The sequence below is a fragment of the Seriola dumerili genome, unplaced genomic scaffold (genome assembly GCF_002260705.1).
Source record: "Seriola dumerili isolate Sdu_G_001 unplaced genomic scaffold, Sdu_1.0 BDQW01000025.1, whole genome shotgun sequence".
NCBI lineage: Eukaryota > Metazoa > Chordata > Actinopteri > Carangiformes > Carangidae > Seriola > Seriola dumerili.
In genome coordinates, this window is record NW_019174280.1 from 18,714,546 (window position 1) to 18,727,115 (window position 12,570).

The 12,570-nt window shown below is 39.2% G+C and overlaps 1 protein-coding gene across 1 annotated transcript; it reads left to right on the forward strand.

The window, feature by feature from the left end:
- Positions 1–1,525: 1,525 nt before the first annotated feature.
- clu (clusterin) lies at positions 1,526–11,433 on the forward strand. The gene is made up of 10 exons (XM_022738005.1): positions 1,526–1,609; positions 5,245–5,406; positions 5,763–5,911; positions 6,101–6,271; positions 6,502–6,672; positions 6,796–7,024; positions 7,859–7,999; positions 8,981–9,207; positions 9,805–9,992; positions 10,800–11,433. Exons 2-10 carry the CDS (start codon positions 5,289–5,291, stop codon positions 10,810–10,812), a joined length of 1,407 nt encoding a protein of 468 aa, XP_022593726.1. The 5' UTR covers positions 1,526–1,609; positions 5,245–5,288; the 3' UTR covers positions 10,813–11,433.
- The last annotated feature ends 1,137 nt before the right edge of the window (positions 11,434–12,570 follow it).

A 12,570-nucleotide genomic window follows, 5' to 3' on the forward strand; every position in this document is an offset into this window, starting at 1 on the left:
AAACAAGAAGCTCTCTATTAAATCTGCTGTGATTTATTGCAATGGAGTTTTTTTAAGTTAATAAAAGTTTTCTTCTGTAACACCTTCATCCTTCTGTGCACACTGTCCTACAGTATAGGAACATGTATTAACAGCAGACGGTGGCTTTACAGTGGATATGGTAAATCAAAAAATATCTAATGCATGATTAAGTAGCTATAAAAATTTTGTATATAAGATTTAAGCTTTAACAATGGGCAGATTCAGCCACAACAGGCCCCTGAGCACAGGCATGGAAATGCCCCTTCACCCCTCCAACAAAAGAGCAAGACACCCACACTGAAAGAGGCACAAAACAAGCACAAACCATACAGCCGTGTCATTCGTTTTCTATCTCTTTGTGGTTGTTTTGCATCTTTTCATTGTTGTTTTGCATCTCTGTGGTAGTTGTTTTTTGTTTTTTTTATCTCTCTTCTGTTCATTTTGCATCTCTAGTCTTTTTGCAGCTTGTTGTGGTTGTTTTCTGTTTCTTTGTGGTTGTTGTGTACTATGTAATTTATTATTAAATACTATTAAACACAATTCTTAATGGTTTGTTTAAAGCAAGCTCTCACTGTACAAACTGTGATTATATGCATTGTGAATTTTGCAAGTCATTTTTGTTGTATGTTTTGCCTTTATAGTCTTTTTCTAGTAATTGTGAATCTGTTGTGAAACAGTGACCTGGTCATTTGTTAATATGCAGACAATGAAACGTGAAAGTGAATTTATGAAATGTTGAGTCACGGTCAGGATGAATCAAATGTTTGTCTTTCTGCTCAGCAGCTCTGTGTGCTGCTGCCAATAAATTACAAAACTTCTGGAAAAGTCCTCAGGCTCAGCGGCGTCAAGTCAGAAACAGTTAAACACCACAGGAAAATGGATTTTGATTTCAAAATAAAAGCTCAATGTTTTTTCACTTAGTGTTGGACGGGATTCATTCTTCGGGAATGTGTAACCATGGCAACAGAGGTCATTTAACCTCGAGGAAGTATGCCTACTTATTTTAATCCAAACCACGATCCTAACCTAGTAGTTTTTTAATGCCTAAACCTAATCAAACTGTGATATACCATAATCTTAACCTCATGCTTACAATGGTAAATGTAGTTATCCAGTAGCCTACATCTGCCACTGGTACACTCATGATGGTCATATTTCGAGGGTAAATACTGATGCATCAATGTCCTCTTGTATTTGCACAAGGTGGAGCTGGTTTGTACAAGTTCTAGCTAGTTTAGTCAAGTGGTTCCCAAACGTAGTGTCTAGTGTGAGGGATTGTGAGGTGATAATCCCAAAATGCCAATGCTGAGGTTTTACACGGCACACGCGAGAAAACAACTCCAATGAGTCTGGTTTTGTCTTTTGGTTTTTTTTTTGTTTTTTTTTTGACAGAAACATTCTTGGTAATGGTTTTATTTTGAAGGGTAAGACAGGACGCCGGCTTTTCTTTCACTGCAGTTTGACAGTAGCATGCTTGTTCAGTGAATCACATATCTGCACCGTCCCCGTTATCCACGAGTATAAAAACGAGCAGCAGAGAGACTGAAGCAGCTTCAGACAGTCTGGAGTCCTAAGGAAACAGACAGAGGTGAGTCAGAGGGGCTGCTGTTGTTTTTGAGAGTCTGTAGCTCGGTGATGCTCAGAGATAGATGATCTGTTTATATGCAGTTTTTATGCTGTATGACTGTTTTATTCTAACAATTTAGAGCAGAATGGTGCATTTTCCAGGTTTATCTCATGAAATGTTATATAAATATTGTTTACATTTCTAACTCTGATTTGGCTTCATTATGTGCATTGATTTTATTTATTTTTTTATTTTTTTATTTTTTTTTTAATGTTGGTCCCTGCAGATCTTTTTCTTCATGCAGAAATGCTGACTTCATGGCTGACTGCTGTAGGTGTTGTTTGTATTGCTTACTCATGGGTGTGACCTCCATCTCTGGATCAAAACAACTGTATTAGGGTAGATGACATCATGGCATTGTGGTTTGGTTCACTTGAATACACTTTATAGTTTTTTAGAGTTGAGTCTAAAATTAAATTCATCTGTAAAATTGTACTAATCATTTAGGTTCAAATGTTCCTCTAATGTACAAATACTGTAGAATGACCTTAAAGCAATATAAGGTAGATTTTAGGGATTTTAGTAGATTTTCTGTTTTAGAACTGGCCTTAATTTAGCAAGTGTGTGACAAGTGAATCCTCTGGGTGCAAAAAATCCCCAAACACTTAAAATGAGGCCAAAATGAGGCCAAATGTTCCAGTGTCCCATTCGTTGTTAATGGAGCTGGGATGATCCAGATTAGTTAATTGTTCCTTCTTCTTTTTCTGGCATTGGGAAAGCCTTTTGTGCAGGTTTTTAACTTCTAGCAGAGAAGATGAGACAGAAACAGCGGCATGGTTAGTGAAGTAACAGCGAAAACATGCATCGGCAGCATGATGTTCCTCACTAAATCAGGTATTTCAGACACAGCAGCACACAAAGGTGAGATGGGAGAAGACATAACATGTTACAGCAGCACAGAGACGGGCTCAAAGGTAACACAATGCAGAAAGAACTATAGATACAAATAATAAATACATACATAAAACCATTATTGCTGCAACTAATGGTTATTTTTTATTATTGATTAATCAAGGTATTATTTCCTTGATGTGAGATCAGGAAAAGCAGGAAATCTTCATGAGATTGAAGGAGGAGCAAAAGTTTTCTTTAAAAATGATTCAAACTATTAACTGATTATCAAAATAGTTGTGTACTAATTTTCTGATGATCAACTAATTTATTAACTGACTAATTAATAAATTGTTTCTTTCTTAAATACAACAATAACAACACAGTAGTAATATTGTAATATTATATATAGATATAAGTACCAGAATGCAAAGTAAAATAAAATAGGTTTAGATAGAAAACAATCTGATGCAGATGTGAATATGTTCACCAGGAAAAAATAGAAATTGCTCCCTGATCTGTAGCACAGTGGACAGTTCTCTGTATTTCACTTCATGAAGCTGAAACTGAACTTTCTGGAAGGCCTTGCAGTCAACATCTGGAGTGGAGTTTGCATTCTTTCTGTTGTGTAACCAGGATCCCTGCAGCTGCTTTTCAACAGATAACATAGCTGGACCTCTGCATTGTAAATTGTTTCTGCTTTTCATTTTTACGTGTTTCCCTTTCTCTCATTCCCTGTTTTACTCTCTCTGACTGATTTTTTTCTCTTGCTCATTCTGTCCTCTCTCTGTACGTCAAACCTTACTCTTTCTGTTTTGTTTTGTTTTTTTTCTCATTAAATAAGGCATCACTGGAAGCAGCCGGCCCCTGTTTACAAACCCTCCACTCCCTGGCATGCTGTAATTAAACGAGAGGTTTATTGTCACATGAATAATGACCTCATTGTGTTAGCGACTCTAAGTGTTAAACTCACGAACACGTGAGCTCATATAGAGCGGAGAAAGTGGGACATTTATTTAGCTCTCATGTGGGCGTCCAGTCCTGCTGGGTTTGGAACAGTTGGTGACATTTTTCAGATTAAAATAACGAACAGAGATTCAGTGCGCTCAGTTTGTCCGTCCTGTGATGAGAACAGATACCAGAAACTCTTTAGCGTAAGTTGTATTGAATAATAGTTGCAACTTGCTTTATCTCATAGGTGAGAAACCCACAGTGTTAAATCAGGGATGCAAAAGTTTGCAAAAATGCCAAATATGTGCAAGACATTTGCATTTGGTTGAATGGTTTAGAAAGGTTTAGAGGGGTAAAAAGGGGAGGGAGGGAATATTGTATGTTAGGGGGTTAAATAACAAATTGATTTTTTCAAGTTATAAATCTGTAGTCAAATTTAACGGATGCAGAAACGACACGCCGTGCACAACGTATTTAGCTTGTTTCCATAGGAACAGGAGATTGTGGGCGAGCAGGTGACTGTGCACAAGAGTGACTGGAGGAGATGAACAAACGCTTTCTCTCATCTGAAATAGTTAAAAATATAAATTTAGTCAAATAAAATACATTTTGTTTACATTTCACTTCATGTTTAAAATGTATGCAGATCAGAAAGTAAACACAGCAAATAGCTCAACGTCAACGTCTTCTTTCCATGCGTGATATATTGACCGATCATAACATGATTACACCATATGGCCAAAATATATTGATACCCGCTCAACATTATTTTCGTATGCTTTAGCAAAATTAAAATTAATTTTAAATTTTAAATTAAAAAAAAAAAAAATCTTACACAAGGTCCTCTTACTGGAAATTGTCTGGAGCTTTCAGCTACGTTGTATGGTCTTCATCAGCAAATGAAGTTTGCTAAGTGATCATGGAAATAAATTAGGCATCATGTGACCTAAATATGGAATTTGGGTCACATGATTACAGGTGGATAACAAGTAAACAAAAAAGTCTCCATCGGCTGATGAAAGCCACTAAGATGTGGCTGAAAGCTCAGGAAAAGTCAACAATTTACTGTTTTCGAGGTTGAACCGTCAAGCTCAGTTGAACTAACGTCATTAGTCTGGTTGACAAAGGCAGGTCGACTGGTGCATTTAGCTGTGTATGTAGAGGAAAAGGAAGGATTAATGTTTGGCTGCAAAAACAATGAACAGAGATTAGACTCACAGAGAGAGACTTGTACTGCCTGGGAAAGACTACGCAGAGAGGAGAGAGGGCCAGTCCATCTGTCTGCTGACTGTCTCTCTCTGTCTCTATCGTGTGTGTGTGTGTGTGTGTGTGTGTGTGTGTGTGTGTGTGTGTGTGTGTGTGTGTGTGAGTGACGAGGAGGTGGAGGAAGAAAAGAAATCGAATGCTATAGTCACTCTCTGTTGAATCTATCATTGTTGAATATACGGGCAGCTGACCGAGCACAAGTCAGGAAAAATGGGTAAACAGAGAAAGGGCCTGCTGTTCTCTTTATATAATGCTCTTGAGAGGCACAGGCGGTCAAAGTCACAGGAAACACTGATCTGAGGTCAGTTTGGAGATAATGTCCTTGCTAATCTTTTGTTTTCAGTGGGCATGACTTTGAATTATTTATTAGTATTGACTGGTGCTGTGTAAGTGCAGAAAACTGCTGAGCAAGAGTGTTCATTTCATACTGCGTAGGTCTCTGACCGGTGTCTACGGTGTATACCTCCCTCTAGTGGAGGTGCAGGGTCATTACAACAACATTACATCAGCCAGGAGGCTCACAGATCCATGTCTGATGTTTCTTCCAGGTTTTTCTCATCCTTGCCTGCTGGCCCTGTGAGAGTCAGAGAGGATGTTAATGATGATGATGATGATGATGAAGAAGAAGGGGTTGAAGTTCCTGGCTGTGGTGACCCTCTTCCTGGCCTCGGCCAACTGCATCCTCCCTCCTTCAAAAGAAGATCTGACCCGTGAGTGTCACTGCTCCAGCGTCAGGAAACTTCTAAGGGTTAAAAATAAACTTTTTGCATTTGTGTATTTTTCTTTTTTATTATGATTTTTTTCCACCAAAAACTGTACAAAGTTATGTTTTTGGATTAAGCAGAATAACCAGGACATTGTTTTTTCAAAAACATCCTGGTGTTGGAATATTTCAGTGTATTTTTTAATGCTCTTGAACACCACAAACTAAAACCCATTTGCCTACATTCTGTTGTGGAGGCACCACAAATCTTAGAGACCCATATTTAAAAATAATAAAATAAAAAACTGAGGTAACTAACAAATGAGCAGAAGTTATAGAATGAGGTTATGTTTCTCTTTGCAGACCTCTCCCTTCAGGGAGAGAAGTATCTGGATAAACAGATTGAAAACGCCATCAACGGAGTGAAGGAGATGAAGACTGTGATGCAGAAATCTTCAGAGGACCACAAGAAGTTTTTGGATTCCCTGGAGAAGACCAAGCAGCAGAAAGACGTACATGACAATAGTGATTTGTGTCAGATATCAGCACTGATGCCAGAATGAGACAGTGTTTCTTTATATTGTAGGATTCCCTAATGATAAACGGATTAACAAGCTCTTTTTCATACATAGATGCAGTAGCTGTTAAAATATGACCTAAGTTCTTAAGATCCCAAGACAAGTTGAAATGTTTTACCGCAGGAGGCGATGCGTACAGCTCAGGAGATGGAGGCCAAGCTGGAGCAGGAGGAGGAGGTTTGCAACGACACCATGAGGGCCCTGTGGGAGGAGTGTAAGCCCTGTCTGAAGAACACCTGTGTTAGATACTACTCCAGGACATGCAGCAGCGGATCTGGACTGGTGGGACGCCAGGTGAGACACACACATGTCCTCATTACAATCCAGATATGATGTCATCTTTTATGATAGATACAGTGCAGATTTATTGATGATGTTTATTGATGGTGTTTTTCTATCGGAATAAAGTGATCTTGTTAGTCGAGTAGTTTATTTTGACTCAAATGAATGTTTCAAAAACCAGTCAGCAGTCACCTTCGGGAAAGGCTTGATCTGAAATGAAAAGCTGTGCGTTTCCTCTGCAGCTGGAGGAGGTGCTGAACAGGACGTCTCCCTTCTCCATCTGGATCAACGGGGAGAAAATGGACGTCCTGGAGCGGGAGGGACAGCGACAGAACAGAGAGTTCAGGAACCTGGAGGAGAAGTACACTGAGATGGCTGACGGCGTGGACAGCATATTTTCAGACAGTATGAAGGTACTGTTTACCTGCAGGTCACACAAACACGAGACTCACGTATACTTAATTGTTCGCTTACATAAAAATATAAGGGTACAGTGTATCTGAGTGATGGTTGTATTCCTCTTTGTTTTTCCTCAGGTGGCTGAACAGGTCCAGTTTTTCCCTCCGATCATCATTGTTCCCGATATCTTATTTGAACCGCTCAGACACGACCCAGAACAACACACCATATCCGTTCGCTCGCTGTTCCACAATCCGTTCCACCGCTTCCAGAATTTGTTCTCCCCCATGATGGGAATGGGCAGGAACTTCTTTGGATCTATGGGCTCCATGATGGACATCGACTCTGACACTTTTCCTAATGAGGGTACGATTTCTGACTTCCTAAGCTAAGATCTCAACTACAGATGCTCTGTTAATTGTCTTTTGACTGTCAATTGTGAAAAGACTGCGCAGACATCAGCACTTTGTTCCAGCACAGACCTTTTTTAGGTAAACCTTTTAATAGTGTCCTATACAGGCAGGAGATAAAGATACCTCAAAGACTTCATGAAAAAAGACTTTAAAGTATCTAAATCACAATTTGAAACAGTGTTTACTGTCTGAGCTATAGAAGAAGTTTCGCCATCAGCACTTTGTTATGTGAGGTTTCAAATTGATGTGAGAGAACCGACAGAGCTGAAAAGAAGCCAAAACCAAGAATAAAAAATACTGAGAAAAAACAATCAATACTTTGGAATTTCACTGACATATAAATTGTCAAATATGATGATATTGTATAAAAAAAAATTTAGTTTTGAAATAAGTATCATCAAAACAAATCCCTTATGTGATGAGGAGCAAAATGTTTCCCATCAATGTCAAAATGCAACAGGTTAAAACTCACAAAATATGATGAACAAATACAAATTGTACTGCGAGCTGGAATGTAGTGATTGAGTATTTCTAATGAAGTGCAAATGTTATTTTGTTTACAAGCATGCATATAAACCTCTTGGTTTTTACAGAGCACTGTGCAAAAGTTGCACCGAGATAAATAAGCAAGAATGCTTTTAAAGGTGAATAGTTTTTATTTATCATTAAACTTAATACAAAGTGCAATGAACGGAAAAAGAACAAATCAAATCAATATTTTTTGGTTACTTTCAAGCATTCGTGTGAACCTGAAATAAACGGTTGTTATGTATTTGTGTGCTTGCAGACGGCAGCGTGAACGAGGACGTGGTGATCACCAAACCTTTTGGCAACGGTAGGATGACCTGCAGAGAGATTCGCCGCAACTCCGCCGGCTGCATCAAGTTCCGCGACGAGTGTCAGAAGTGCAAAGACATCCAACATATTGGTAACATCACTCGCTGGTGACATGTTCCTTTTTTGACCAATATTATCATTGATCCAAAATGTAAACATGAGTACACTAAACATGTTATAGAAATGTAGATGACAGTGATACAGACTTTGAAAACAAGAAAGTTAAAAAATTAGGAGGAACAGTGGGGAAGAATTATGAATTATGTAAGATGTCATAAAACAAATAATGAGAACCATTTAAAAGGTAAAGCATGTGCAGAGGTCCGGCTGTGTCCTTTCATCCAGCCTCCTCTCACAGGAAACAGGAGATGGAGGCCTGAACCAGGAGCCAGAGATGTTTTAATTCGAGCAACAAAATTAGAATTCATAATCATAATGACAAAAGGAAGTGCTTCAAATGAATGAGCAGCGATTCAGAGAGAGTGTAATTTAATTATGTAATCTCTTCCTTTGTGTTAATGATGTTTTTGTTCCTCTGCCGTGAACGAACAACACGTGTCAGTGTCGCTGTAGACTCCAGGGGCCTGGACCTCCAAGCTTTCTCTGGGTGCTTCTCAGGTTTTCTGGTATTACGAAGCAGGGTCACTTTTAACTGGGGTAGATCGCCATGGTAACCGATGCTGCACAGCCAGACCACTGTCCAAACCGATCATGAGGAGAGTTTGTGATAATAAAGGTTTCACCTTGTTGAGTATCACTCTTTGCAACACCTTTTCACCATTTCGTCTCATGTTATATTAAGTACTTCATTCACGGTTCTGATGATTTCACTTTTAATTAACAACCTGTGGCCAGATAAAGCCAGAGCTGAGCGAGCCGGTTGGTAGCCAGCTTCGTGATACAGGTTATCCTTGGTGGCCAATGTTAGGCTCAGTGAAGCCAGATAACCCCAATAGAGCCAGGCTAAGTTGAACTGAAAAGCAGTGTAGTCCAGCCGAGTGTAGCAGTTGCTAAGCGGTCTTTCGAAGTTTACTGGACCCCATGAAGATGATGATGATGTTTTCCTTCACAGACTGCTCCGGGAGGAAACCTCTGGAGAGCCCCCTGAAGCAGGAGCTGGAGGAGGCTTTGGCAATGGCCGAGCGTTTCACTCAGCAGTACAACACCGAGCTGGAGAGGTTCGAGGAGCAGATGTTCAACACCTCCTCCATCCTGGACCTGTTTAACAAGCAGTTTGGCTGGGTGTCGTCTCTGGCAAACAACACCAACAGCAAGGACGGCATCTTCCGCTTTCAGACAGTACGTAGGGCGGCTTTGTTGAATTCACCTGTCAATCTCATTCTCTGTAACCCAAAGATTGGTTTGCAGCTCTATTTGGATTGGTTGGTTGGTCTGAACCTTTATTCTGATTTGTTAGTTGGTTTGCAGCTGTATCTTGACTGGTTGGGGCGTAGTCGTATTGTTATAGGTTGGTTGGTTTGTAGCCGTGTTCTGATTTGTTGATACAAATTGCTATAAATAGACCAATCAGAACACGGCCACAAACTGACCATTCAGAAAGTGGCTATAAATCGACCAACCTGTCCACTCCATTCTCATGAACACAATATCTCAGTCGCTTGGAGGGAAATTTGGCACAAGGACTCAAGGATGAACTGATTAGAATTTGGTGGTTAAAGGTCAAAGGTCAAGGTAAATTTAATTTCCTAAATGAGACATTATCAAACTGGTTGCTTTGTCCAACAAACACAAAACAAATAAAAGCATCAAATCCTGGCATTTTTAATAAAAAAAATGATTACAGTGATTAATCAATTACCAAAGTGGCTGGTGATTATATTTCTCTGACGTGCTGAATAACAGGATGAGCTGAAACCCTTCCTCCCTGTGCTGCAGGTGATCTGCAGGGACACCGAGGAGAAGCCGGGTGAGGAGCAGCAGCCGGTACAAACAAACGTGTCCGTGCAGCTCTTCGACTCTCCTCCCATGAACTTCACCGTGCCGGGCGACATCCCCTGGACCAACCCCAAGTTCTCTGAGGTGGTGGCCCAGGAGGCTCTGGACCGCTACAAGGAAACCAGCGTGTGAGTGATGAGCAGGGCTTGAATCGTTCACATTTAAAGGAACAGTTCAACATTTTGGGAAATATGTTCATTTGCTTTCTTGCTGAGAGATATATGAAAAGATTGATACCACTTTCATGTCAGTAAGGTTTCCTGTCTTTATGCTAAGCTAAGCTAACCAGCTGCTGGCTGTGGCTTCATGTTTACTGTCCAGACATGAGACTGGTATAACTTTCACCAAGTCAACGAGCATATTCTCCCATGTAAATGTGAGGCACTGGTCCTTTACTTAAAATACTAATCTTACTTAACCTTTTCTACTTTCACTCCACTACATTTTGAATATGGTTCTTCTTACTGTGTTACATTTATCTGACAGTTCTAGTGACTACGTTAATAAGTACTTAAATATCATCTTTACTTATTCCCTCTCTTGTATCCCTCCTTTTATCCGTATTTGTTCTTTCTTTACTTCCTTTTTTCCTCATTTCTTTTTTTACTTTCTTCATTTGATCTGAAAACATATAAACAATAAAAATACTGAAAATGTCCAAAACAGGATATATTATATTCCCACCTAATTATAACAAATGAAGCTGTCTATCATACAGAGCTTTTGTTTTTTCTTGACCCAGTGTTTTCTGTGCAGTAGTTTACAGTTGGTTGTTCTTCAAAGTGGTAATGCTGCTTTCACTATATGTGATTTAAAGTTATACTCAGTTGGATTATATGGAATTAAAATGAATTTACTTTCTAAGGAAGGTAGGATGTTTAAGCATCACTGTTAATCTCTGATCTCACTCTCTCTGTTCTGTTTTTTTTCCTCAGTGTGGTCAAATAAATTCAGAGTTGGATGTTCACCCCGACCTGCATTGTCTGCTGACGAGAGAATGTTCTGGATTCATTGAAACACCCCTGGAAAAAAGAAAACCTGAAGCCAACCCACTGATCCTGTTGTAAATCCCCCCCAAAGTCCTGCTTTTGCAAATGATCCAGTTAAAACTCAAGAGATTTATATTGTTACATTAGAGCTCTTTGTCCTGCTGTAGGAGATATTTAGTAGATAATTGGCCTGACTCATGTCTGTTGTCCCTCCAACGCAGGGCCTTATGTCAGATGGGGTTTACTCTCTGCAGTCAGCCTTTCTAACACTTGATTAAACTCTTATTTTCTCTAATGCAATTCCATAAAGCAATAAATTGATGCTGCAACAAACGTATAGAAAACTAAATTAATCCAGGCTGTTTCAGTGACTTTAATGACCTGATCGACCCCTCTGCAGATCTTGGATAGGTGATATCCGAGCTGGTTGAAGAAGTTGCTGGAGTTGAAGTCACTGATTAGAGAGAGATTGAATTTGGTAAAACAGACGTTGATAATTCAGGATCGCTTTGAGCCCCTCTGAAAAACAGCCTAGCAATGAAGCAATACATAGAGATTTAATAAAACCTGCTCAAACCTGTTGTGTCTCTTTGCAGTTACTGTCAACGGTGTTTCTGAGTTCTTGAGCTGAGTGAAGCATTTAAGAGTAATTAACAAATAAAGCATTTCTTGTCTATTAAATCAAAAAAATGTCTCTATATACAAAATATTTGCACCACATTCTGAGATATTCTGACATAACTTTGCTCTTATTCTTACAAATAAGTGTCACGCATAAATGTGAGTGTCGAGAACTGGTTTCACCGCACACATTATTTAAGTCTCAATACCCACACACCCAGACAACACGACAACGTTCAAGATGACAAGATGGATTCCACGTAAATACAGTCAAATAATCACATTAGTGTGACTTTCCCAGTGTTCACATTAATCACGTGGTATATCAATTATAAAATGATGCACTCCCTATTATTTTAGCTTAACTGTGAAACACAAAAAGAAAGTAAACTTGCCAGTAAAATGTAGGTCAACATTTACAGTTGTCTGCAAAAGTTTGAGCAAATTACACTTTTTTTTTTTATTATTGTTTTAAGTGATAAGGTTTAAATAAAACATGCAGACAGAGATTAAAAATGAGCCTTTTCTTCAAATGTTAATGCGCAGATACAGAAGTTGGAGCACCCTGCTGAGTCAGTACTAAGTAACCCCTCTTTGGCAGAGAGTCTTCCTGTTCCCGATTTAGAAATTTTCACCCACTCCTCCCGCTGATCACTTCAAGTTCTGAGATATTTTTAGGCCGTCTTGCACACACAGCATGTTTGTGCGCCCACAGACCGTCAGTGATGTTCAGGTCAGAGGACCGTGAGGGGCCGTTCAGAAGCAAAAAGATTGTGTTTCTTGAAGTAGCTCATGGTGGATTTCGAGATCCAGAATTTACTAACATTTGGTAGGATCCATTTTGCTCCCCGTGACGCTGACTGCCACACAACCCTGAAGCAGCATTTCCACATCCACAGTTAAGAAATCTGACCACTGACTAACTTTTGCACATGTGATTACTGTTTATTTTTTTCTATTTTAAGTTCATGAAATAAAATAAAAAAAATAAGATAATTTTAAATGTCCGTTTGCTGCAGGATTGAAATCATCAAAATCTGTAAACATTCAACTGTTTATTACTATTGTCAACTGTAGGGAAATATCTCACATAAGC

Bases quoted from the DNA above. Each gene is read 5' to 3' on its own strand.
- clu (XM_022738005.1), top strand. From the start codon at position 5,289: ATGTTAATGATGATGATGATGATGATGAAGAAGAAGGGGTTGAAGTTC. The intron at 5,407-5,762 runs GTGAGTGTCACT...TTCTCTTTGCAG, and splicing joins TTCAAAAGAAGATCTGACCC to ACCTCTCCCTTCAGGGAGAG. The intron at 9,208-9,804 runs GTACGTAGGGCG...CCTGTGCTGCAG, and splicing joins GCATCTTCCGCTTTCAGACA to GTGATCTGCAGGGACACCGA.